This window comes from Xyrauchen texanus, chromosome 25, assembly GCF_025860055.1.
Source record: "Xyrauchen texanus isolate HMW12.3.18 chromosome 25, RBS_HiC_50CHRs, whole genome shotgun sequence".
Classification (NCBI taxonomy): Eukaryota; Metazoa; Chordata; class Actinopteri; order Cypriniformes; family Catostomidae; genus Xyrauchen; species Xyrauchen texanus.
This window is the reverse complement of record NC_068300.1, coordinates 24,671,742-24,695,425: the sequence shown is the minus strand read 5'-3', so window position 1 is coordinate 24,695,425 and position 23,684 is coordinate 24,671,742. Positions and strand designations below refer to the sequence as shown.

Below are 23,684 nucleotides of genomic sequence, written 5' to 3'. Positions count from 1 at the left end.
GCATTACTTTTCAAAATTTGATCCGACACTGAATGCTCCTGCAGCCTAATTTACACTTAGAAAACTCCTGATGTTGCTATAACAATACAGAAAGCACTTACCAATTTACTTGAATTGAAAATCAGTCCTCCTTTCCTGTTTAATAAATGAAGCAATCACACGGTCATGCAGAACATCTCGTGTTTTTAAATCCATAAGGATCTCTTTCTTATTGGCAATACCAGCAGTGATGACAGCCGACTCGTCAGATAGTTTGATCTTGCGCGTTTCACTCTTGAATTACGTACATCACTTAAAGCGTGATTGCTTCACTGAAGGCCAGCTAGAAGGCCTTGACCGGGACATATCCTAAAGATTACATCCACCAAGAACAAATAAATCAATCTGATTGGCTGATGAATCTGACAGTCTGACTTTAGTTGTCAATTCATTTGCTCTGTTGAGGGATTCTGAAGAAATTCTGAAGGCCTGAAGAGGTTTAGCTCAGACTCACCTGCTGCTTCGGGGATGTGATTTGTGAAACAGTTGTCACACTTTGCTTGTAAGCATCGAGGAATAAATTCTGACAGGATAAACTTTTTGTTTTTCTCTATTTGTCTGTAGATTAATTAAGGCTTTGGTGGTCCTGAGAATTCGGCACTGGCGTTGTTATCATTTAAAATGATTTTTAAACATTATTTCAAAGGAATTTCTTTTCAGGTTAATTGAATCAAGGCCATTTTTTGCTTTTCAAATTATTTCTCAAATGGCCTCACGGGGTTAAAATGGTCTCACGAGCCTTATACTGCCCTGAGGCCTGACGTTCCCCTCTCCTGATTTAATTTAAACTGACTGTTCTCAGTTCAGGAGACTAGCCTATGATTAAAGGGTTAAACAAAACTACATCTGGTAAGAAATATAGACTCTTGAAATGTAAAAATATCATTGATTTTTGTTGCGAAACGGCACGCTGTTAAACACAATGACCACATACTTGGACTATAGGCTCATTTTCCTTAAACAGGCATGTGATCGGCAAAAGACCAAAAATTCCTAAAGCAGGAAAAAGCACCCGGCAAAGACAGCAACACACCATAAAAATAAAATAATTAAGAAAAAGACACATTGATACCTTTTCCAGTTTCTAGAAATGCACCTGACTATAAAGATAGTAGACAAAATGTTTAGTTTATTTCATATTTTCTTAAATTATTTCTTGAGAAACACAAAGATATTGGTCAGCAAAAAATCACCCAAATATTGTGTAAAAGTTATGAAATTGGGAACTTTTTAAGTCTTTGCTTTAATATGCATCTTCTAGTATTCTGTCTTCTGACACCTGCATGGCCTCAGATAGATGGCTTTCTATTGCTTTGATCTGTTTGGTCTGTGACATTTTTTTTTTAAAGCTTGCTGCATCTCTAGCCAACATTGAGAAGCGATCTCTTTGACAAGCTTTCCAATATGAATTGTAATATGGTAAATGCTGGATCATCTAATTTTACTGCACAAATGTATGTCTAACGCACCCACCTGAGGCCGCTCGCTCGCAACCTCACACAGAGCTGACTGAAAGCAGACTATTTTTGCATAAGGAATGTGTGCAAAGACTCATTTCATTAACATTTAAATGGAAATTTAGTAGTCGGCTAGTCTAAAAAGTAAGAAACCATCAAAGAACTGTCAAAATAATAATATTAAAAAACAGTGTTTGTATATGTGGCCCATTTGAAATATTAAATCTATTCCAGAAGCTAAATCCAATACTATATGCCACTGATAAAGGGCATATATTTGCAACGTATTGCCTTGCATTATGATCACTGTACATTCAAACGAATGACAGGCATTCACGGACTCAATGTTAGCCAATATAGGCATATTTGTTCAAATCAATTGAATTAATAGGCAGTGAAGGACCAATAAGAGAAACCATAATAGCCTGTTGAACGAAAATCTCCAAGTAAAAGTTGCCTAACATTTTATAACAGTCACATTGTTGAAAATAAGTAACAGGTGAGCCAAGTCTAAAAACTGCACTGAAAATGTACGCTTATTATGCACTGTGCATTATGCTCTACAAACAAATGACAGCTGTTTGATTAAGAAAGTTATAACAGTTATGCTGTAAAAATATAAAAATGTATAGAAAAACTGGGCTGTGAGAAACATAAACGATTCGGTTACTAACGTAACCTCGGTTCCCTGAGAGGAGGGAACGAGTATTGCGTAAGTAGCTTACGCTATGGGAAAACTCCGTTTCTCGAGAAATATTGAAGTCTTTATGTAAAACGCATTGCAGCTGCACAGCAGACAGTAATGAGCGAGGCAGCTCGGTCATTTGCTGTGCTGCGGCAACTGCTCGAACCAATGACGGGGCGACTCTGAACGCGCGACCAATGGGCGCGCGCCTCGCGTTCGCGCGCTCAGAGCCCGCCGAAATTAGCATAGCCAGGCTATATAATGGGCACCCTGTCATACGAGTTCCTTTAGGTTCAATCGACTGAAGCGAACTGACCAAGCACAAGCACGGCAGCTTACGCAATACTCGTTCCCTCCTCTCAGGGAACCGAGGTTACGTTAGTAACCGAGTCGTTCCCTATCGAGAGGTCTCTCCTATTGCGTAAGTAGCTTACGCTATGGGAACACCATGTAAAACGCCGTGCGTGCTGACTTCGCTCTATAAAGCCAGAGGCAGATGCCTGAGCCTTAAAGCAAAGTGATTATTCCACGAGCCGGACAACAGCGAGCTACATAATGGGATAGTATAGAGCCCTTCCAAGGTGGTCCATGGTGGGCGCTCATAGTACAAACACAAGCACATATCTTATGTACTGAGTTTTCTATGTGCTGATATGCATAAAAAATCCTTTAAGTCAGTCAGAGACGGACCTTGTAAGGGAGGAGATAATGCTCAGCATATACATACTCCAGTCCATTCTACAGTCAGGCTGATAGAATGTTGGAATGCATTTTTCTATGTACTGATATGCATAAAAATCCTCTGAGTCGGTCAGAGACGGACCTTATAAGGGAGGAGATAATGCTCAGCATATACATACTCCAGTCCATTCTACAGTCAGGCTGATAGAATGTTGGAATGCAATGAGGGGACCTGTAGGTTATAAAACCTGATAAATGTCGAAGCGAGGCCCAGCCCGCCGCTGACAAATATCTTCAATGGGTATCCCACTCGACCAAGCCCACGAGGAGGCCATGCTCCTCGTAGAGTGAGCTCTGACGCCTAAGGGGCATTGAAGGCCCTTGGCTTCATAAGCTAGCGCTATAGCATCCACTATCCAGCGCGATATTCTTTGCTTTGAGACTGCGAGACCTTTAGTGCGGCCGCCAAAGCATACGAATAATTGTTCCGTCTGTCTGAACAGGGCAGAACGTTCCAAATATACGCTGAGCGCCCTGACCGGGCAGAGTAAATTAGCGTCGCTTTCGTCTGCTGGGGACGATAGCGCTGCCAGAGATATCACCTGTGCTCTGAAGGGTGTGGAGAGCACTTTAGGAATATACCTGTGCTTTGGCCTAAGGACAACTCTGCAGTCGTTAGGTCCAAATTCCAGGCAAGCAGCGCTTGATGACAGCGCGTGCAGGTCAGCCCACTCTCTTGACTGAGGCGAGCCAGCAAGAGCGCAGTTTTGAGCGAGAGCTGTTTAAGGTGCACGGTTCGGAGAGGTTCGAACGGGGCACTCTTGAGTGCGTCCAGGACCGTGGCCAGGTCCCAGATCGGCACCGAGGTGGGGCGAGGAGGGTTCATCCTCCTAGCGCCTCTTAGGAAACGAATGATTAGGTCGTTTTTCCCTAATGAACGTCCTTTATCAGGATTGTGTGATGCCGCTATGGCAGCCACATAGACTTTGAGCGTGGAGGGTGTACGGCCCGCCTCCAGCGGCTCTTGCAAAAAGGCGAGTACACTTGGTATCTCACACGATTTGGGGTTCAAGCTCTTGGTATCACACCAGTCACTGAACACTTTCCACTTTTGGGCATATAAGCGCCTCGTAGAGGGTGCTCGCGCCTCAGTGATGGTTCTCAAAACTCCACTGGGGAGGTTCTTGGGAACCCGTTGAGGGGCCATGCATGGAGGGCCCACAGATCGGGGCGGGGATGAAGAATCATCCCGTTGGCCTGCCTGAGGAGGTCTAGCCTCAACGGAATCGGCCATGGGGTAGATTGCATCATCTGCATCAGTTCTGGAAACCACGTTTGGTTGTTCCAGAGTGGGGCTACAAGGAGCACTGCACATCTCACTTCCCTGATCCGACTGATGACCTGAGGTAGCATCGTGATCGGGGGAAAAGCATACAAGGGGCAGCTCGGCCAGACTTGGGGGAGCGCGTCGTTGCTCTTTGAGAAGAAAAGGGGGCATTGCGCGTTTTCCCTGGCGGCGAAGAGGTCGACCTCTGCCTCGCCAAAGTTTTGCCATAACCACTGAACCGTCAGGGGGTGGAGAGACCATTCTCCTGGGAGAACCTTGTCTCTGGACAGCATGTCTGCTCCCTGGTTCAGGGCGCCTGGCACATGCGCTGCTCTCAGCGAGCGCAGGTGGTGTTGTGACCATAAGATGAGCTCCCTGGCCATAGAGTGCAGGGAGCTCGACCTGAGTCCACCCTGGCGATTTATATACGAAATTACCGTCATGTTGTCCGTTCGGACCAGGACGTGTTCGTTTTTCAGGTACGGAAGCAGGGCTCTGAGAGCCAAGGCGACCGCTTTCATTTCCAGACAGTTTATATGTAGGCGCTTTTCCGGGTTTGACCAAAAGCCGGAAACAGGCCTGCCCTCGTAAAGGGCCCCCCATCCTATTTTGGAGGCATCTGTCGTGATAATTTTTCTCCGCGTATTTACGCCCAGACTCACGCCGGTTTGATACCAGTTGACGGCTTTCCAGGGCGTCAGGGCTTTTATACAGCCGTGATTCGCTCTGATCAAAAAGTGGCCCGAGCGCCACGCGTGAGTGGGGACACGGCTCTTGAGCCAGCGCTGGAGAGGACGCATGTGCAACAATCCTAGCTGGATTACCGCTGATGCCGAGGCCATGAGACCGAGCATTCTTTGAAATCGTTTGACGGGGGCGTGTGCGCCCGTTCTGAATGATGTTGCAAGGCGTCGAATAGAGAGCGCACGCTCTGATGAGAGGCACGCTGTCATCTGCACTGAGTCTAGCACTATTCCCAGAAAAGAGATATTCTGGCTGGGGGATAGCACGCTCTTTGCAAAATTGATTCTCAGACCCAGGCATTCTAGATGGCTGATAATCCAAGATCTGTGCGTCGTTAACTGACCCTCTGATTGTGCTATGATTAGCCAATCGTCGAGGTAATTCAGTATTCGCACTCCCCGCTGTCTCAGGGGGGAAAGTGTCGCGTCCATACATTTCGTGAATGTATGGGGGGCCAATGATAGGCCAAATGGTAGTACTGTGTACTGGTATTACTGTCCCTCGAAAGCGAATCTCAGAAAAGGCCTGTGATGAGGCGCTATCAGAATGTGAAAGTAAGCGTCTTTCAAATCCACTGATAGAAACCAATCCCCGGGGCGAACTTGCGCGAGGATATGTTTGGTTGTTAACATTCTGAGCGAGCGAATCATTAAAGCTTTGTTCAGATGTCTGAGATCTAGGATGGGGCGGAGGCCACCGTCCTTTTTCCGGATGAGAAAATAGCGGCTGTAAAAACCTGCCTCGCTCATAGAGGGAGGAACAGTTTCTATAAGCCCTTCTCTATCAGTTTGAGCACCTCGGTGCGTAGAACATGTGACACATCTTTCCTCACTTTCGTCTCGACCACCGCTGAAAAGCGGGGTGGTCTGCGTAGCGAATTGAAGTGAGTAACCGTGTTTTATTATGTTCAAAACCCATTTTGGCATGTCGGGATTTTTTCCCAGGCTTTTGCTCGCACAGATATGGGCTGAATGTTGGCTGGGGCGTGTCGCAGTGACGTATGGGCCCCACCGGCAAATTGCCTTGTGCTAACACTGAGTTTACAGCTCCCAGAGGCGCAGGTGCACGCTGAGCAGCCGTGTTGAGTGCCGAGTGCAGGGGTGCGTGTGAGCTTACAGGCACGCACGCTATCTCCGTAATGCTCGCATCGTGAGCTGGAGAAATGTTTGAAACTGTATAGACAGTGTTTACAGGTGGGGGTGCATACATTGTAATAGGCACGCGCGCCATTTTCATAAAGCTTCCCGCTCTTAGCGGGGAGTTTCTTGGCTCGCGCGTCACATCTGTGATGCTTGCGGCATGAGACAGAGAACTGTTTGAAACTGTATGTGCAGCTCTTATGGGTGGGGGTGCATCTACTGTAGTAGGCACGCGCGCCACTTTCATAAAGCCTCCGCTCGCGGCGGGTGTTTTTGGCCATGCATACAGTGTTTGTAACTGTGGGAATGCGCACTTTAGTGTGGACACGTGACCCCTTAGTAACACAGGCAGAAAATGTGTTAACACTGAGCTTACAGCTCTCAGAGGCGCTGGCGCTGAGCAGCTGTGTTGAGTGCCGAGTGCAGGGGTGCGTGTGAGATTACAGGCACGCACGCTATCTCCGTAATGCTCGCAGTCGGAGAAATGTTTGAAACTGTATAGACAGTGTTTACAGGTGGGGGTGCATACATTGTAATAGGCACGCGCCACTTACATAAAGCCTCCGCTCGCGGCGGGTGTTTTTGTTCATGCATACAGTGTTTGTAACTGTGGGAGTGCGCACTTTAGTGTGGACACGTGACCCCTTAGTGACACAGGCAGAAAATGTGCTAACACTGAGCTTACAGCTCTCAGAGGCTGGCTGCGCTGAGCAGCTTTGTTGAGTGCAGGGGTGCGTGTGAGATTACAGGCACGCGCGCTATCTCCGTAATGCTCGCAGCAAGAGCCGGAGAAATGTTTGAAACGACAGTGTTTACGGGTGGGGGTGCATACATTGTAATAGGCACGCGCGCCACTTCCATAAAGCTTCCCGCTCTTAGCGGGGAGTTTCTTGGCTCGCGCGTCGCATCTGTGATGCTCGCGCGTCGCATCTGTGATGCTCGCGGCGTGAGCCAGAGATCTGTTTGGAACTGTATGGGCAGCGCTTATGGGTGGGGGTGCATCTACTGTGGTAGGCACGCGCGCCACTTTCATAAAGCCTCCCGCTAGCGGCGGGGATTTTGGCCATTCATACAGTGTTTTGTGTGTAGGGGTGCGTGCAGGACAGCAGGCACACGCGCTACATTTATAGTATTTCCCGCTTTTACTGGGGAAGTGTTTATAACTGTGGGAACAGTGCTTGTGTGTAGTGGTGCATACATGACAATAGGCACACGATCTACATTTATGGGGCGTCCAGCTCGAGCTGGGAAAGTATTCGGCACTGTTTGGACAGTATTGATATGTGGGAGTGCGACTTTAGTGTGGACACGTGACTCTTAGTGACACAGGCAGAAAATGACTCTTGTGATTTCTGTGTGTTGCCGTTAAAACGGCGTTTGATTGCAGGTGAGCGAGTTCTGTGACTGGCCCATTGACTGCTGTACAGACATTTCCAGCCGCCTGTAAGGGGACTGGGTAATATTTTACATGTTTTGCTCGCTGCAGTGAAGCGTTCAGCGAACTCTCTTACCGTGCTGGTGCCCGTGCTCGTGTCCGCTAATGTCGACGGCGCGGGGTCGAAGGCCGAGCCCGGCCAGTCGTCGGATACAGCGCCAATTGGAAAGGCTGTCATCCTTTTCACCGTCGTCCCCTGGCGCACCGAACGAGATGAGACCCACCGCTCTGTTGAAGGGGCGCTGGTCCGTCTGCGTGAATTGGACTGGCGGCGGGGAGTTCTCGGGTGGTGGTGAAGCACGCGGGGACTGGCCCGGCGTGACGTCACTGAAGTCCGCGTGCTCTGGCGGCCTCCGTGAGCGCCGCTTTTACTTGCACGGCTCGAACAGAGGGGACGGCAGCACGGTGGTAGCAGGCTCGTTCGCGGCGAAGGCGGCGAAGCGAGCGCGCGGCTCGTTGAGGCCCAGGGAGTCACATTCGGGGCATCCGCCTCGAGTGAAAGCAGCTTCTGCGTGGTCAGGTCCCAGGCAGCGAGTGCAGATAATGTGACGGTCCCTGTCAGGAAGAAGGCCTCTGCACAAGGCTTCGAAGGCAGCTGAAGGCGCCGGCGTCCTCTTAGCAGTCCTGCTGTACGTTTGTCAACGGCGGGCGAAAGACTCCAACAATCCGGAGGATCCAGCGAAGAGGAGGTCTTCGCTGAAGGAGATAAAATCTAAAGGAACTCGTATGAAGGGGTGCCCATTATATAGCCTGGCTATGCTAATTTCGGCGGGCTCTGAGCGCTGAACGCAGGCGCTACGCCCATTGGTCGCGCGTTCAGAGTCGCCCCGTCATTGGTTCGAGCAGTTGCCGAAGCACAGCCAATGACCGAGCTGCCTCGCTCATCACTGTCTGCTGTGCAGCTGCAATGCGTTTTACATAAAGACTTCAATATTTCTCGAGAAACTGAGTTTTCCCATAGCGTAAGCTACTTACGCAATAGGAGAGACCTCTCGATAGGGAACCTAATATATAGTATTATCCTAATATATGGCATCCACTCACAGAATAACATATATTTAAGCAATTTAACTGCAGGCACTTCTTTAAAAAGTAGCCTATTGAAGAACTGATAGAGTACAAAAAAATGCTTACTGTACATAGCCTACAAAAGCCATTTACATCTTATCATTTACAATTATCAATAAGTTAATCATGTTGTATGTTCTTCTCAAGAAAATCTATTCCAGAGTAAAATAATTATTTCTGTATGGTAGTCCATTAGAGAGTGTAACAACCTTTAAATAATTAGCATTGTGGTTTGATAATAGATAGACAGTACATGGATGCTACATATCCTGTAGATAAGTTTGAAACTAAAGGTAAATAAATTATTAATTTGATGAGAGCTATATCTGGTAATAGTTGGGGAACTGACAATAAATAATTGATGAATATCTACGGGGGGGATGCTGTGACCTATATTAGACTATGGGTGTATTATCTATAGAGCTGCAGCTAAAACTAATCTCTATATATTGGATAGACTGCAGGTTGGGGCTCTAAAATTATGTATTGGAGCTTACTGTTCCACTCCAATTAATTCATTAAAAGTGGCAACTGGATAATTAGCGTTGAGAAAAAAGTTGCACTGGCATATTGGGGCAGACTAAAGAGCAGTTCTAAAGAACACTTGGCAAGTAATGTGTTAAACATTGTTGGGACTATCAGAGTAAACTTGGTAGAGGCTTTGGTTGGGGAATTAAGAGTGAGGTAGAGAGATACAGTTTGTCACAGATTACTTTAGGATCATCGGTAGCTATAGGAGTGGTACCACCATGGGTATTGCCAATGGGTAAGGTTGACTTAAATCTAGTTAAAGACAAATAAATATATGAGGGTAATTGCAATAATTATATAGAGAATTATTTGAGGAGAAATAATTTCTTTTTTATACAAATATATATATATATATATACGGATGGATCTAAAGCACCAGAGACTGCAGTAACTGGAATTGGAATATATATCCCAGAATTTAAAATCCATGTCAACAAAAAATTGACAAATAATTGATCAGTGTATGCAGTTGAGTTGGTTGCATTACTTGTAAGTCTCTTGGAGTTTCAGTCTGCATGACATGTTTGGCTGACATGGGACAATGTTAATCAGTACATAGATTCAGAATTTACAATGTATAATTGTATTTTAAGATGGTTGGCAGTGATTGGATGAGGCTGTGCATTACTTTGAATCAGAATTATTTATGCTAATTTCTTATTGAATGTCTGTAATGTCTCAAAAACATGAATAACCAACACTTCTGGAAACATAATAAACAATTAGATTTTTTTTTTAAATAATCTGACTTTCTATAGCTTGATGTTATTTAAAATGTCACAACTTAGTCCAGCTGTCCACATATGTGGACACAATTGTTTTTTTGCATGTTTCATAGGGTATGCTAATTAAAATATCAAAAATGGGGATGGAAAATGAACACAGCAGTCACGCTCCGGTCTCAGGAGGTTAACGAAATAACCGTCTGATTGGAAATTTTGAAAAAGCGAATACATACACAAGCACTAGCACTTCACAGATCTTATTTAGTGTGTCTGATATCAAAATGCAGAGACCCAGATGACAAGTACACGCATCTGAAACTCAGGTTAAATAAAAAATATAATGAAGGATTCTGCTCAAAATGTTGCGTTAAAATTCATTTTAATGGTAATGTGTTAACTGCAGCTCTGTTTGTTTGTTTGTTATACATCAGGTCCTCCAGGTGAAACTAAAACAGGGGAACCAGGCCCCAAAGGTGAAGATGGTAAAGCAGGACCTCCTGGTATTCCAGGAGCTCTGGGGCAACAAGGAGAAATTGGCCCTTCTGGTGTTTGTGACAGCAGTGGGTGTTATCGAGGAGCAGCAGGTAAATACAGAATCCCTTTTCATTTTGACCATCATGCTAAAATATGTGAGCTCCCTTTTGATATGTGGATAAAATTACTTCTGATGTTTTTCTCAACTTACAGAGGATCCATACCTTGGATACCAGCCTTGAGTTGCAAAGTCAGTGAATAGTTATTGGATGTTATTTCAGTGCTGGCAGAATCATCTCCCGCTCCAGACTTTGTGGAAAGACATTGTGGGAAGTAACAGATAAAGCGATTCTGCCAGAGGTTGACTTTCAGTAGTGAGTCTGTTAATTGACTCTTTTGACTTTATTTTCTTCAAGTGATAACTGATCTCTGTTACAAACACATCCTGAGATCACCAAAGCACTGATCATCCCTGACCCCTGTCTACACTACCCAGTTTTCAACCTAATCTGCTGCTACAAGACAACAGTAGATTCTTGTGTGGAACGGATTTTGTGCTGCTCTGATGTTCTGCTTGAAAGCTGAGGAGGTCACAACACATGCAGACTCCATTTAATAGAGTTAGACATTTCCAGATGAGAATCTAGTGTTACTAAACAATAGCTAAAATCCGCACTGAGAATGTTTCTAATATTTTATGTATTTTATTGTATTTAATGCACTAAATGTGTTTTAAATGTATATTGTTGAAGGCTTATTACTTTCAATACTTCCCCTTCCAGTATCTTGATCCCTTACTTGCTGATTTTTGTACAAAGTATTTTTACATAAGAAATAAGCAATATTTTGTAATAGCCGTACATGTCAATATGAAATACTGCACACTGTGATATTATATTAATTAACTTTTCTATATATGCAGGTATGCTGTCTGTTGTATTTTATGTTTATTCTAAGCCAATTGGCCTTTTGTTTTTGTATAAAAATTGAATGAAATTGAACTATTCAAAATTGAAAAATGTGTCTCTCCTGAGATCTGTTATATCCATGCTGTGCCAGTGAATGAATACGGATTCACTGAAATATAATGAATATAAATAATGAATAAATAAAAAGAAATAGAGATTTTATACTTAAAGGTATAGTTCACGCAGAGATAACAATTTTCATAATTTACTCACTGTTCCTAGCCCATGTGACTTTCTTCTGTGGAACATTAAAGAGATTTTTAGCAGTATAATGCATTAACATTACCAGATGTACCCCTAATACTTCAAAAGGACAGCCATAATAATAATTTCCCCATGTTTTCCTCAATACACTCTGCTTCCAAAGACCAACAATTTCACAAAAAAATAACTCCAGTTGTTGCACGACAACGAATGCCGTATCAAACATATGTAACCTGATTTTGTCTTGATTAAGGTTTGCGAACCCTTTTAAATAAATAATAAATGTATTATTCATGTATAAAGTAACAGAGAAATCATTAAAAGCATTAGATTACATGTTTACTGATAGTGGCACCCGGTGGCCAAGTTTGGTACTGCATGCATTTATTTTTTTTTTTAAGAGAGAAAAAATTATTTTGAAGAGCGAAAACAATTTTTTTTTGGAGACAGAATTTTTTTTGAAGAGAAAGAATTTATTTTATTTTTTTGAAGAGAGAAAAAACATTTTGAAAAGAGAACATACATTATATATAAAAATTATATTTGACTTGGGCTCAGGAAGGAATTGAGAATTATTTTTTTCCACCTTGTGGTTCAGGGCTTCCCTAAAAGTGCAATGATGAGTAACAGTTTTGCAGTTTAGAATAAACCTCAATGCACCATGGTAAAGGGTGTCAATTAATTTCAAACACTGGGCAGAAGCATTCATATATAAAATATCGCCATAGTCCAGCATAGACAAAAAGTTGGCTAACACCAACTTTTAGCCTCAAAAGAAAAGAAAGCCTTATTTCTGAAATAAAATCCCAGTTTCAGCTTCAGTTTTTTTGTACATTGATGAATATGGGGCTGAAAAGAAAGACTATTATCAACTAAAATCCCAAGATATTTATACAAAGTAGCAGAATTAATTAAAGGTGCACTCAGTAACTTTTGTCTTTGTGTCATCTTGGAATTGACACAGCGGCTTGGATGCTTTTAAATCATTTAAAATCAATAGTTTTCAGTTTCAGACGCCATCGTAGAAATGTAGTGTTCACAGTCAGCCATGATTACTTTAATCAATGAGTGACAGTGTCAAATAAAAGGACAGTTACAGAGATTAAGTATTTGGTTGGTCATGTGATTCTATCATGGCAGCCCCCATGTGCCTCTCCATGTAGAATAAAACAGCTTTAATAAGGTTATACTGATAGGGTTGCCACTTTTAAAGTTTTAAAATAAGGGATAATGCTAAATATAAAATGCTAAAAATATACATATATAAATATACAACTAAACATGCAATATTTGACAACTGTTTTATGATCAAAATGTTGTACTGACCGACTATCATTTCCAAGGGGGCAAACTATTCACCATTTGGAGAAATTCGCTGTTTTAAATTGAAAATATGTAGTACGTGATTCGGATGTCATTAATAAATGTGAATGTGAAAACATTAACAGTTTTCAGCTAATCTTAAAACAAAGAGCAAATGTGTGGATATATGCATGAAGGAACTGAATGAATGTAATAATCTGGCAGGCTTTTGAAGTAGCTTTTTATAAAATTCTATTTTAAGAAAATTATCTATAAAAAAAACCAAAGTAGAGCGTTTTCACCCAGATCAGAACTAGAACATGATGAGATCTGTGAATTGTGACTACTATGATGCTTTTAGGTTTGGCGAGGACAGTGTCATATATTCTTAATGCTAATATTATTAGTTAATAATTAAAAATCAATTAAAGATTTTCTCAGTAATTTTCTTTGTCTCTAATTAATTCTAAATTTTGTACAGCATCTCTTAAGAGTCTTGTTTTAAAATAAACCATTTTACTTTTAGGTCCTTGTCAGACCTGTGCTCAAAAAAGAGCCACCAGTTAAATAAATAGTTCAAGCACTCATTTACTCACCTTTATGTTGTTCAAACCCCAAATGTTTTTTTTTTTCTTGGAAAATAACATTTTATATTTTAAGCAGCTCTATTCCATAGAATAACAGTTTATAGTGATCAGGATCTGTCAAGCTTAAAAAATGACAAATACTATAAAGCATTATTAACGTTCAGTATAAAGACAATCATAGGCCTAACAGTAGTTCATATGACAAGTGCACAATATTCCAAGCTTTCTGGGGCCATACAACAGCTAAGTATGGACTACTTTTATGGTATTTTTATAAGGATTTTTTCTCTCTCTTTGGACTTTGACAGCAGTGGTCAATATGAACTGTTTGTATGGAAAAGAGCAGCGTTAGGATTCTTGAAGAAAATATTGTGAATGAAGATTGTCCTGGGAGGAAAAAACAATGAGGGTCAATTTAAGGGCAGTAAATAATTTTGTGTATTTTCTTTTTACTATAGCCAGCCGACAGAGTCATGTAATTTCACATATACATCAATGATGAAAAGAAATTCTAATTAAATTAATATTTTCTTTGAGACAGCACGAAAAAGAGAGATCAGATGTCTGAAACAGGCAAATAGCAATGCAGACTCAGTGTTTGTCTTGTACATAATGCGTCATTAGTGTATGAGTGTGTGTGTGTGAATGGGTGAATGGGACACGCTTTTGTATCCGCTTTTAAAAGGCGCTATAGAAGTACAGAACATTTACCATTTGTACTGTGTGAACTTTACAAATAGCCTACATGTATCTTTTAAAAACAAATATTGTAAAAAATTTGGGCTTTCATCGCTTTTCATGTCTTTATTAAGAAAATGATTGCATTCAGCACCTTTACTATATTAAAGGATCAAACAGACCTTTATATTTGTGACCTCAACATCCGTATGTTGGATCCGGTGGATCCAACATTCATATTTCAAAGCATTGCGCTTCAATTTGAACACAACTTCCCTTCAAATGGAAACTTTTAAAAAGTATTTGGCTTTTCAGGATTTTATGACGAATTAAACGTTATGAGGATAATTTTGCAATATATTGTCCACTTATAGTCCTTGTTTTGGCAAATAATTTAGATGGATAATTTAAAATCCTTTGCTCAGTTATTTCTCGTTATCTACTGCGGAACCAAATGACGGTGCTACTGATTTCCACGGACAACGTTTTTAGGTAAACATCCGGTGTTTATTTTGACGTTGGAGACGCCAACATGGCGAGCCGGAGAGGTAATGCGAAGACTCGGGAACAGTCTGACAAATATTCTGTGTTGCTTCCAACCTACAATGAACGAGAAAACCTACCATTGATTATATGGTTGCTGGTTAAATACTTTGGCGAGAGGTAATCACGTTGTTATAAGTAGTCAATGGGAATAGTTAAGCTGTGTGTCAGTTATTTCTAATGATGAGCTGTCACTCACAGCATAATCACTCAACCATTGGAGTCAATATGTTTTAGAATATTAGATATTTGTGTGGGGTGTTCATCTGTGTTCAGAAATTATGGCATCTCAATAGAAATCACCATGAAAATAAAATGTTCTGTCTTGTAACGTAGTGGCTACAACTATGAGATCATTGTCATTGATGATGGCAGTCCAGACGGAACACTACAGATCGCCGAGCAGCTGCAGAAGATCTACGGAGCTGACAAAATTGTGAGTTGGCCGGAATAATACACACATGCCGATTGATTAACAGCTCATTGCATTAAGAATTGTGCAGTCGTGTCCCTAATGTTGTTGAAAAGCATAAATGTTTGAATGGAGCTTTTAACATATTTTTCAAATATTTTACATTTTGTTATTATATAATATTGGTCTTAATTTGGTCAGTTCAATTGTACAGCACCTTCCACATAAATTTTACTTTAAATTTACTTGGAAATGATGTCATCCATACGCCCATGTCGATCGAAACTTGTTTAACTGTTGTCTCGCACTTACACATTGAACTTATGAGTTGTAATATGAGCTAATAAGTGACCCAAATCATGCAAATATGATCATGATGCACCTTGCATGTGAATGGAAATAATGAAATTTATCATCTTTTTTTTTTAAGCTCTTGAGACCGAGAGCACAAAAACTTGGTTTGGGTAAGTTGGCTCATATTTGTTTGTTTAGTCCTCTTTTGAACAAAAGGAGTTGCATGACTGACATGTTAATGTAATTTCAGGAACAGCGTACATCCACGGAATTAAGCATGCTACAGGAAACTTTGTTATCATTATGGATGCAGATCTCTCACATCATGTAAGTTGCTTTTGAACAACATTCTTTTTTCATTATTATTTTGATTGATTAAATTATTGATTGATATTTGTTAGTTTTTTGGAAATTAAAAATGAATGATTTGTACCCGCTTTCAATAACTGAAATCTTCGGGGAAACATTTGTGTACATAATCTGAATATTTTTTCCTAATCACAGCCCAAGTTTATCCCACAATTCATCAAGTAAGTCGCTTCATTTCCATTACCTCATGCTGCTGATATTAACCCTATAAAGACTGACAGGGGTGCCTGGTAGCTCAGCGAATATTGATGCTGACTACCACCCCTGGAGTCACGAGTTCGAATCCAGGGTGTGCTGAGTGACTCCAGCCAGGTCTCCTAAGCAACCAAATTGGCCCGGTTGCTAGGGAGGGTAGAGTCACATGGCGCAACCTCCTCGTGGTCACGATTAGTGGTTCTCGCTCTCAATGTGGTGCATGGTAAATTGTGCGTGGATCGCGGAGACTAGCATGAGTCTCCACATGCAGTGAGTCTCCACGTTGTCATGCACAGCGAGCCACATTATAAGATGTGCACATTGACTGTCTCGGAAGCTGAGGCAACTGAGACTTGTCCTCCACCACCCGGATTGAGATGAGTACCCATGCCACCATGAGGACCTACTTGGTAGTGGGAATTGGGCATTCCAAATTAGGAGAAAAGGGGATAAAAAAATACATAAAAAATAAAGCGAAACTTAAAAAATATGTCATAATGGCTTGTAATTTAAAATGATAAGAGTGGGCTGCATATATACAATTACATATAAATATCTGTTCACACTAAAAAAACATATTATGAAAATTATATGCCAGTATTTTCAAAGCTGTGCTTTTTGTTGTGGTGGGCATGAATGAAAAATCATGTATCAAATAGTATACGTATGGCTTTATAGGGTTAAGAGAATTTTCTGTCTGCACTTTTCATTTGGTTGAGCCTAGTTTTGCTTTGGAATAATTTTTTCACAATATCAGATTCAATACCAGCAATTTATATGAATTTGTGAACTGTCAGAAAACAGAAAGAGGGTGGATATGACCTGGTGTCTGGCACAAGGTACAGTGGAGATGGTGGTGTGTATGGATGGGATCTGCGTAGGAAGCTAATCAGGTATACTATTGACGCAGCTTTCAACTATAAACTGTTTATGATTTATTTACATTTAATTGCTGTCATGTATGCAGACATGGTTATTTTGACAGGCACAAATAGTTAGTGATCTCATTAAAATTATTAAAATGAATCTTTAATTGTGTAGAATAGATTTTATGGCTCTAGATTATTTTGTTTGAATCAACTAAATAATAGTTTTTCTTGTAGTCGAGGAGCAAACTTTATCACACAAGTGCTACTCAGACCTGGAGCATCTGATCTCACAGGAAGTTTTAGGTAAGTGTATGTCAATAAATTAATTCGTTTTTTTTTTTATCAAATTGTTAGATTACTGTTTCCTGTCATGTGTTATATTCTGTTATGTGTTTCAGGCTCTATAAAAAGGAAGTTCTTGAAAAGCTGGTAGAGCAGTGTGTGTCAAAAGGCTATGTTTTCCAGATGGAGATGATTGTCCGTGCTAGACAACTGGGCTATACAATTGGGGAGGTCAGCACACTTCCCTCATTCTGCATTTTTCTTTAAATGTTTTGTTACCAAAAAAAGTTAGATTAGTTTAGGTTATTTAGAATTAGTTCAAATATTTAATTACATAATAGTAAGACTGTTATTATGTTATTACTATTAAGTCTAAACAATTATTTCACTTAATACATTTAGATTATTTAGAATTTGTTTAAATATTTAATGACATAATAATAAGACTGGTATTAAATAATTACTATTTAGCCAGGTACTGCACGGGACCCATCTTTATGACGGTAGCCTGTGAAAGGAACAGTGGCGTGCTCCTTACTTCTGTAGTTCTAGGGTCTTCTCCTTGGGCAAGAGAGAACAACCCTCAAGCCCTACTTGCTAGGGTCAAAACTATAAAGGTTTTTCCACCACTCTGCAAGAACCCAGAGTTTATTAGATCCCTTTTTTACCTCTTTAATAATATAAGAAATAGGAAAAGCGATAACTAGTTTGCCATGAGTTGCGACCCGTGTCGGTGGCTCCTACTTCACCTAGGCGGGAGGTTGGAATGGCTCGATCCAATCAATCAGCTGGTCAAGCCCTAGGACTGCTCTATGTAGGATAACTGAACATCATATATTTCTCAGACTCCCAATCTGCATTGGCTAAGTGTAAATCAAGTAAATTGAGCAACATGTTGCTCAGTTTGCTTGAGTATATCATCTCTGTATCCCTGATGCATAATCTGCTGGAGATCCACGGTGCTATGCATCCCTCTCTTTTGGGCTCCAAGGTGGATGGGAGCAGAGATGATGAAACTGAAAACCTAAAACATGGCTACAAAACACTTCTCAAAAAAAAATGTTTTGGACTTGGACACTGAAAATACAACTGTGCCTCTATACCGAACAATAATGACTTGCCAAAATTTATCACAAAAGGGTATTGCAGGAATTGCTTGTACAGTAAAAGAAGTGAGAAAATTTGACCTTTGTTCTGGTCAATTTCTTGTGGAGTGCAGTAAAATGGCCAATGCTGAAAACCTACTACATGCCAGCATGCTGGAGTACAGATAAAGACTTTCCCTCATCCAACTCTGAATTACAGTGAAGGAGTAATCCGCATTAGAGAGCTGGACGACGTGGATGAAGAAGAAATAACGCATGAGCTCAAGACTCAAGGAGTAACGAATGTTAATAGAATAATAATCAAGAGAGAAGATTGAACAAACAGTTTTAATAAACTGCTATTTCCAGAAAAAAATGTAATTGGATAACTAAGTGTTCCGGTGGACCTATTTGTGTACCCAACCCTCTGCAGTGTTTCAACTGTCAATGGTATGGACACAGATCCAATGGCTGCAACAACAAACATATCTATTGCAACTGTATGGAGGAGGGCCACGACAAAGAAGGTTGTGAAAAACCACCTAAATGTTGTAACTGCTCGGGTGACCCCCCAGCTGCATAACAACAGTGTCCCATGTGGATCAAAGAAAAAGAAATACAGAAGATCAGATGTAATATGACAATCAGTTATCTTGAAGCAAAGAAAATGTTGGCTGCTGTCCCTGTGTTTACTCTGAATAAAACCTTCACCTCTGCTGCAATAAAAAGCTGTGAGAACAATAGACTGCCAGACAGATATTACCTGGATGCACAAAGATAAACCCCAAACTTTATATTCTAGTAATACTCCCCCAAAGATGAAGAATACAGGATCTCAGAGTGAAACTTTTCTAAATGACATTCAGTCCAATCAGAGCTCAATAACAGAGAACCAAAAAGCAAATAAAAACAATAGAAAGGCAAGCTCTTCACAACCAAAAGCTCCTCAGGGTGAAACTTCAAAGACCAGGCAAACTAGAGATGTGGAAATGAAAGAGAGAGAACATCATCGTAGAAGTCTGTCCCCTAAAGGCAGAATCAGGCCAACTGTTCCTATTCTTCCTAACAGGTAATGGAGAATGTTATCATCCAATGGAACTGTTGTGGTATCAGGGCTAAAGTTACAGAGCTACAACATTTAATTGCAATCACCAATCCTATAGCCATATGTCTTCAGGAAACACAATTACCATCAGATTGTACTCTCTCTTTGAAAAATGTCACAATTTATAATACCTTTGGTCCCAATGACAAGTGGGCTTCTGGTGGTACAGCCAGTTTTATAAGAAATGATGTGATCCATAGACATATAAATATTAAAAGCAACCTAGAGGTGACAGCAGTACGACTGACTCTGAAGAAAACCATCACAGCCATTTCCATCTACATTCCTCCAAACTCAAACTTGACACACGGACCTAGATCACCTTGCTGCTCCGCTCCCACCACGCTTTATTCTCATATTATGTGAATTTAGGTGATTTTAATAGTCACAATTTCTGTGGGGCAGCAATTATTGCTATACAAAAGGTAAGAAGATTGAAGATTTTATAGATAACCATACTTTATGCCTTCTAAATAATGGATCAAATACCTACTTCCACCTGGGACATGGAACATACTCTGTGATCGACTTAACAACGCCTGGATTGTACTTGGACCTATCATGGACAGTCTGGCATGACCTCTGTGGTAGTGACCACTTCCCAATTTTTGTAACCATCAAAGGAAGAGGTGAAGAAACAAATGTACAAAGATGGCAAATTAAAAAAGCTAATTGGTTTCAGTTTCAAACCCTCTGTTATGAGAGGTTTGCACAGTTTCCAGAAAACAGCCCTGATGCAATGCAGAATTTACTAAAACACTTATAACTATAGCTAATGATACAGTCCCAAGAACATCTTTTTTTCCTCTCCTTTTTTCTCCCAATTTGGAATGCCCAATTTCCAATGTGCTCTTAGTCCTTGTGGTGGCGTAGTGACATGCTTCAATCTGGATGGCGGAGGACGAATCTCAGCTGCCTCCGTATCTGAGACCATCAACCCGCGCATCTTATCACATGGCTTGCTGAGCGCGTTACTGCGGAGATAAAGGACATGTGGAGGCTTCGCGCCATCCACCGTGGCATCTGTGCACAACTCGCCACGTGCCCCAACTGGGCTAATTTAGTTGCTTAGGAGACTTGGCTGGAGTCACTCAGCACTCCCTGGGTTTCTAACTTGCGAACTCTAGGGGTGGTAGCCAGCGTCATTACTACTGAGCTACCTAGTTCCCCCCAAGAAGATCTTTAAATATGAAACGTAGGCAACTTCCATGGTTTGATAATAAATGTAAGGAAACCATAAAAGCGAGGAAAAAAGCTGAAAGACTTTTCTTTAGACACCCTAAACATGACTGAAAATCTTATCAAGGTCAAGATGAGTAGAGCACGAGCAAGAAGATTCATAAATGAAGTTAAAAAGGAAAGCTGGAGAAGATTTGTTTCCAACTTGACAAGTACTTCCATCAGCACGGTACCCTCCTGACGTCAAAACAAGAAATTGCAAACATTCTAGCAAAAACTTTTTAAAGCAATTCATCTATTGAGAATTGTCTTCCTGTTTTTTGAATATTTCATGCTCAACAAGAAAAAGAGAACATTGACTTTGGCTCTTTTTAGAGGTCACCTGCCAATCTTCATTGATAATTTTTTAGCGAACAGACTTTTTAGAGTAAAGATAGCAAACACCTTGTCTAATCTACATAAACAAGAACTCGGGAGTACCTCAAGGTAGTATTCTATCAGTAACTCTCTTTAGTATTAGACAACATTGCGAAAATCATTGGTTCTGATGTTCGTTGTAGTTTATATGTAGACGACATCTATATTTGTTACAGAAGCAAGTACATGCATAATATCGAGCGAAATATCCAACTGAAGATAAACAAAATGCACTACTGGTCAACTCAGAATTGTTTCAAGTTCTAACAAACAATAACTGTCTGTATGCATTTGTCATCTCAGTTCGTTGCACAATGAACCAGCGTTGTTTATGGATCGAGTCCCCATCAGTCGTTAAAGAGAACAGGTTCCTTGGTATCAACTTTGATAGTAAGCTGTCTTTTATCCCTCATATTAAATTATTGAAAAATACATGTTTTAAAGCTATATTTAAAGGTTTTATCCAAAACCAAATGGGGAGCAGACAGTTCAGCTCTTACGAATCTGTACAGAACCTTGATTCGCTCAAAACTGGACTATGGAAGCATCATTTATGTATTAGCCAGGAGATCATATATACGACTTTCAGATACTGTTCACCACCAAGGTATTTGACTGGCCTTAGGAGCATACAGAACACCACCAATTCAAAGTTTATATGTGGAAGCCAATGAACCTTCCTTGGAAATCAGATGTCTAAAGCTGGCCCTACAATATGCAACCAAACTGAAAACAAATAAAGAAAATCCAGCAGTTTTCTCAACTTAACATTCAATACTATATGAAAGAAAACCAAGTCACATTCGACCATTTTGCCAACGTATAAAAACCTGTCTAGAGAATATGAAAGTCAATTAACATTCTGGAGCAGACACATTTTTGTGAAATACCCCCATGGGATCTCAAAAAGCCCAAAATCCATTTGGATTTAATGAGAAACCAAAAATCAAAATGAGTATTACCAACAATTCCTGGATATAAGAGCAGTGTTCCCACAACATATCCCAATATACACAGATGTACTGTAACGCTTCTACACACTTGAGGAACCAGTTTTTTTTTTCTTTCTGTTGACACTTTTGAAAAGGTTTTTAACAAAGTAAATCCAAATTTTTTTTTTACGGTTTTTATAAAAAATTCATCCTAAACACCTTTTTTTTTAGTTTTAATCTTGAATAACTAAACTGGCTCTCGCCATAAAAATAGTCATAGAAGCTGGCATGGCATTAAAAAGGAAAGAAAAAATTAATTACATTGAGATCAGTGGTTCTCAACCTTTTTTTGATGACACCCAGTGGAGACGTTTTTACCCAGAAAAAATTATGAAAAACACAAAACTCCATATTTGTGTTATTTACTTAATTTCCTCAATGCAATTTCAATTTTAAAGTTTTGTTAATAAATTCAGCAGGTGTATGTGTCATGAATGTGAGACCTAAACCTTTTCAAGCAGATAAAATAAGAAACTAATAATAAAAGTAATATTGTTAATATATTTTACATCAGCCATACAGGTGCATTAGCCAAGGTTGTGCCTCCGCCTGTGTATTTGACGCTGTTAAACCAGATACTTCAGGTGTGTTGCTGTAGAAATGCATACCAACCTGTATAATTGAGAACCAACTAATATACTTCCAAGTCTAGATACATTTTTAATGCAAAAAGGACCTTGACGATAGATTTGATAAATGCCCCCCTTTGAAAACGAATGCCCCCCTCTTTACTAATTTGCTCTTAGCATCCCCTGGCATCCTTTGAACGGTACCGCCCCGTTGAGAACCCCTGATTTAGATTTTTCTTATATTTAATTACATAATAATAAGATTGTTATTACATTATTACTATTTAGTGTATATACTCTATTATTACACATTACATTTAGATGGTTTATAATTAGTTTTAATGTTTAATTACATAAGACTGTAATTTAATAATTACTATTAATTTTATACTATTTCACTTTTATTACATTTATACATGGATACATATAAGTTTTTTTTTTTCAGTTTTTCATTTGTTTCAACTTGCAGAGTACTTTTTCTTATGCATTGCTGAAAATGTGTCTTATCTGTTTCTCACATAGGTTCCTATTTCATTTGTGGACCGTGTTTATGGGGAATCCAAATTGGGAGGGAACGAAATTGTCTCCTTCCTGAAAGGATTGCTCACTCTTTTTGCCACAACATGAACTTTGACCTATTTTGGTTCTGTTTATTGATGTATGATCATTGCTTCTAATTGTTGCAATGCAGTTGGCATTCTTGTTCTTTTAATAAGTTGTTTAAATAATGACAAATTAATTGTCCCATCATTCTTACATTCTGGTGATTGCATACAAGGCTGCAGACAAATGGCAGATGCTTTTGTGTAGATCAATATGCTTTGACCACGTAATATTCTTATTAGTCTGGGTGTCTGCAACATTTTCAGAATTTAATAAAAAGGACCAAATTAAGTTTTCTTATTTTTTTTTTTTTTATAAAATGTAATTCTAATCAAGAAAGCAGACAACTAACACCATTTCCCCCTTTTTTGTTTTGGAGAAGTGATTGAACTTCATTCATATCTAACAAGATAATCAGCATTTTTTTTTTAAAGGCTCAAACCCCTCTAGAAATATGTTGTACCTTTATGAGTGGCTATAGAGATGCTATGTATGAAATAAACATTTCATAATGCAAATTTGGTTTGGTTGTGCAGTGTATGTGTATATTACAATCTAGATATTACTAATTAATCTAGGCTTATGATCAAATTAGCGAGCTTTTATAATGGATTGTATTTCACATGTCAGTATTGCAAGAAAACTAGTCTATGTACTATGAGTCATTTCTGTCAGCTTTGACATGCTTTGTCATGATATTTCCAACAGGAAGTATTCCGTCTGGTT

The 23,684-nt window shown here is 40.2% G+C and overlaps 2 protein-coding genes across 2 annotated transcripts in view; both read left to right on the top strand.

Annotated features, from left to right (window-relative positions):
• The window catches only part of LOC127619059 (collagen alpha-1(XX) chain), a 50,209-nt gene extending 39,884 nt beyond the window's left edge, over window positions 1-10,325 (top strand). The window contains exon 41 of the mRNA XM_052091788.1: window positions 10,263-10,325. The gene's annotated coding sequence lies outside the window, so the exon portion shown is untranslated. The remainder of the gene's footprint in view (window positions 1-10,262) is intronic.
• Window positions 10,326-14,555: 4,230 nt separating this feature from the next.
• Window positions 14,556-23,467, top strand: dpm1 (dolichyl-phosphate mannosyltransferase subunit 1, catalytic). Its single transcript, XM_052090701.1, has 9 exons — window positions 14,556-14,707; window positions 14,924-15,023; window positions 15,430-15,463; window positions 15,544-15,620; window positions 15,798-15,823; window positions 16,655-16,750; window positions 16,961-17,029; window positions 17,125-17,239; window positions 22,878-23,467. The coding sequence occupies exons 1-9, from the start codon at window positions 14,577-14,579 to the stop codon at window positions 22,980-22,982; spliced, it is 753 nt and encodes a 250-aa protein (XP_051946661.1). The 5' UTR covers window positions 14,556-14,576; the 3' UTR covers window positions 22,983-23,467.
• The last annotated feature ends 217 nt before the right edge of the window (window positions 23,468-23,684 follow it).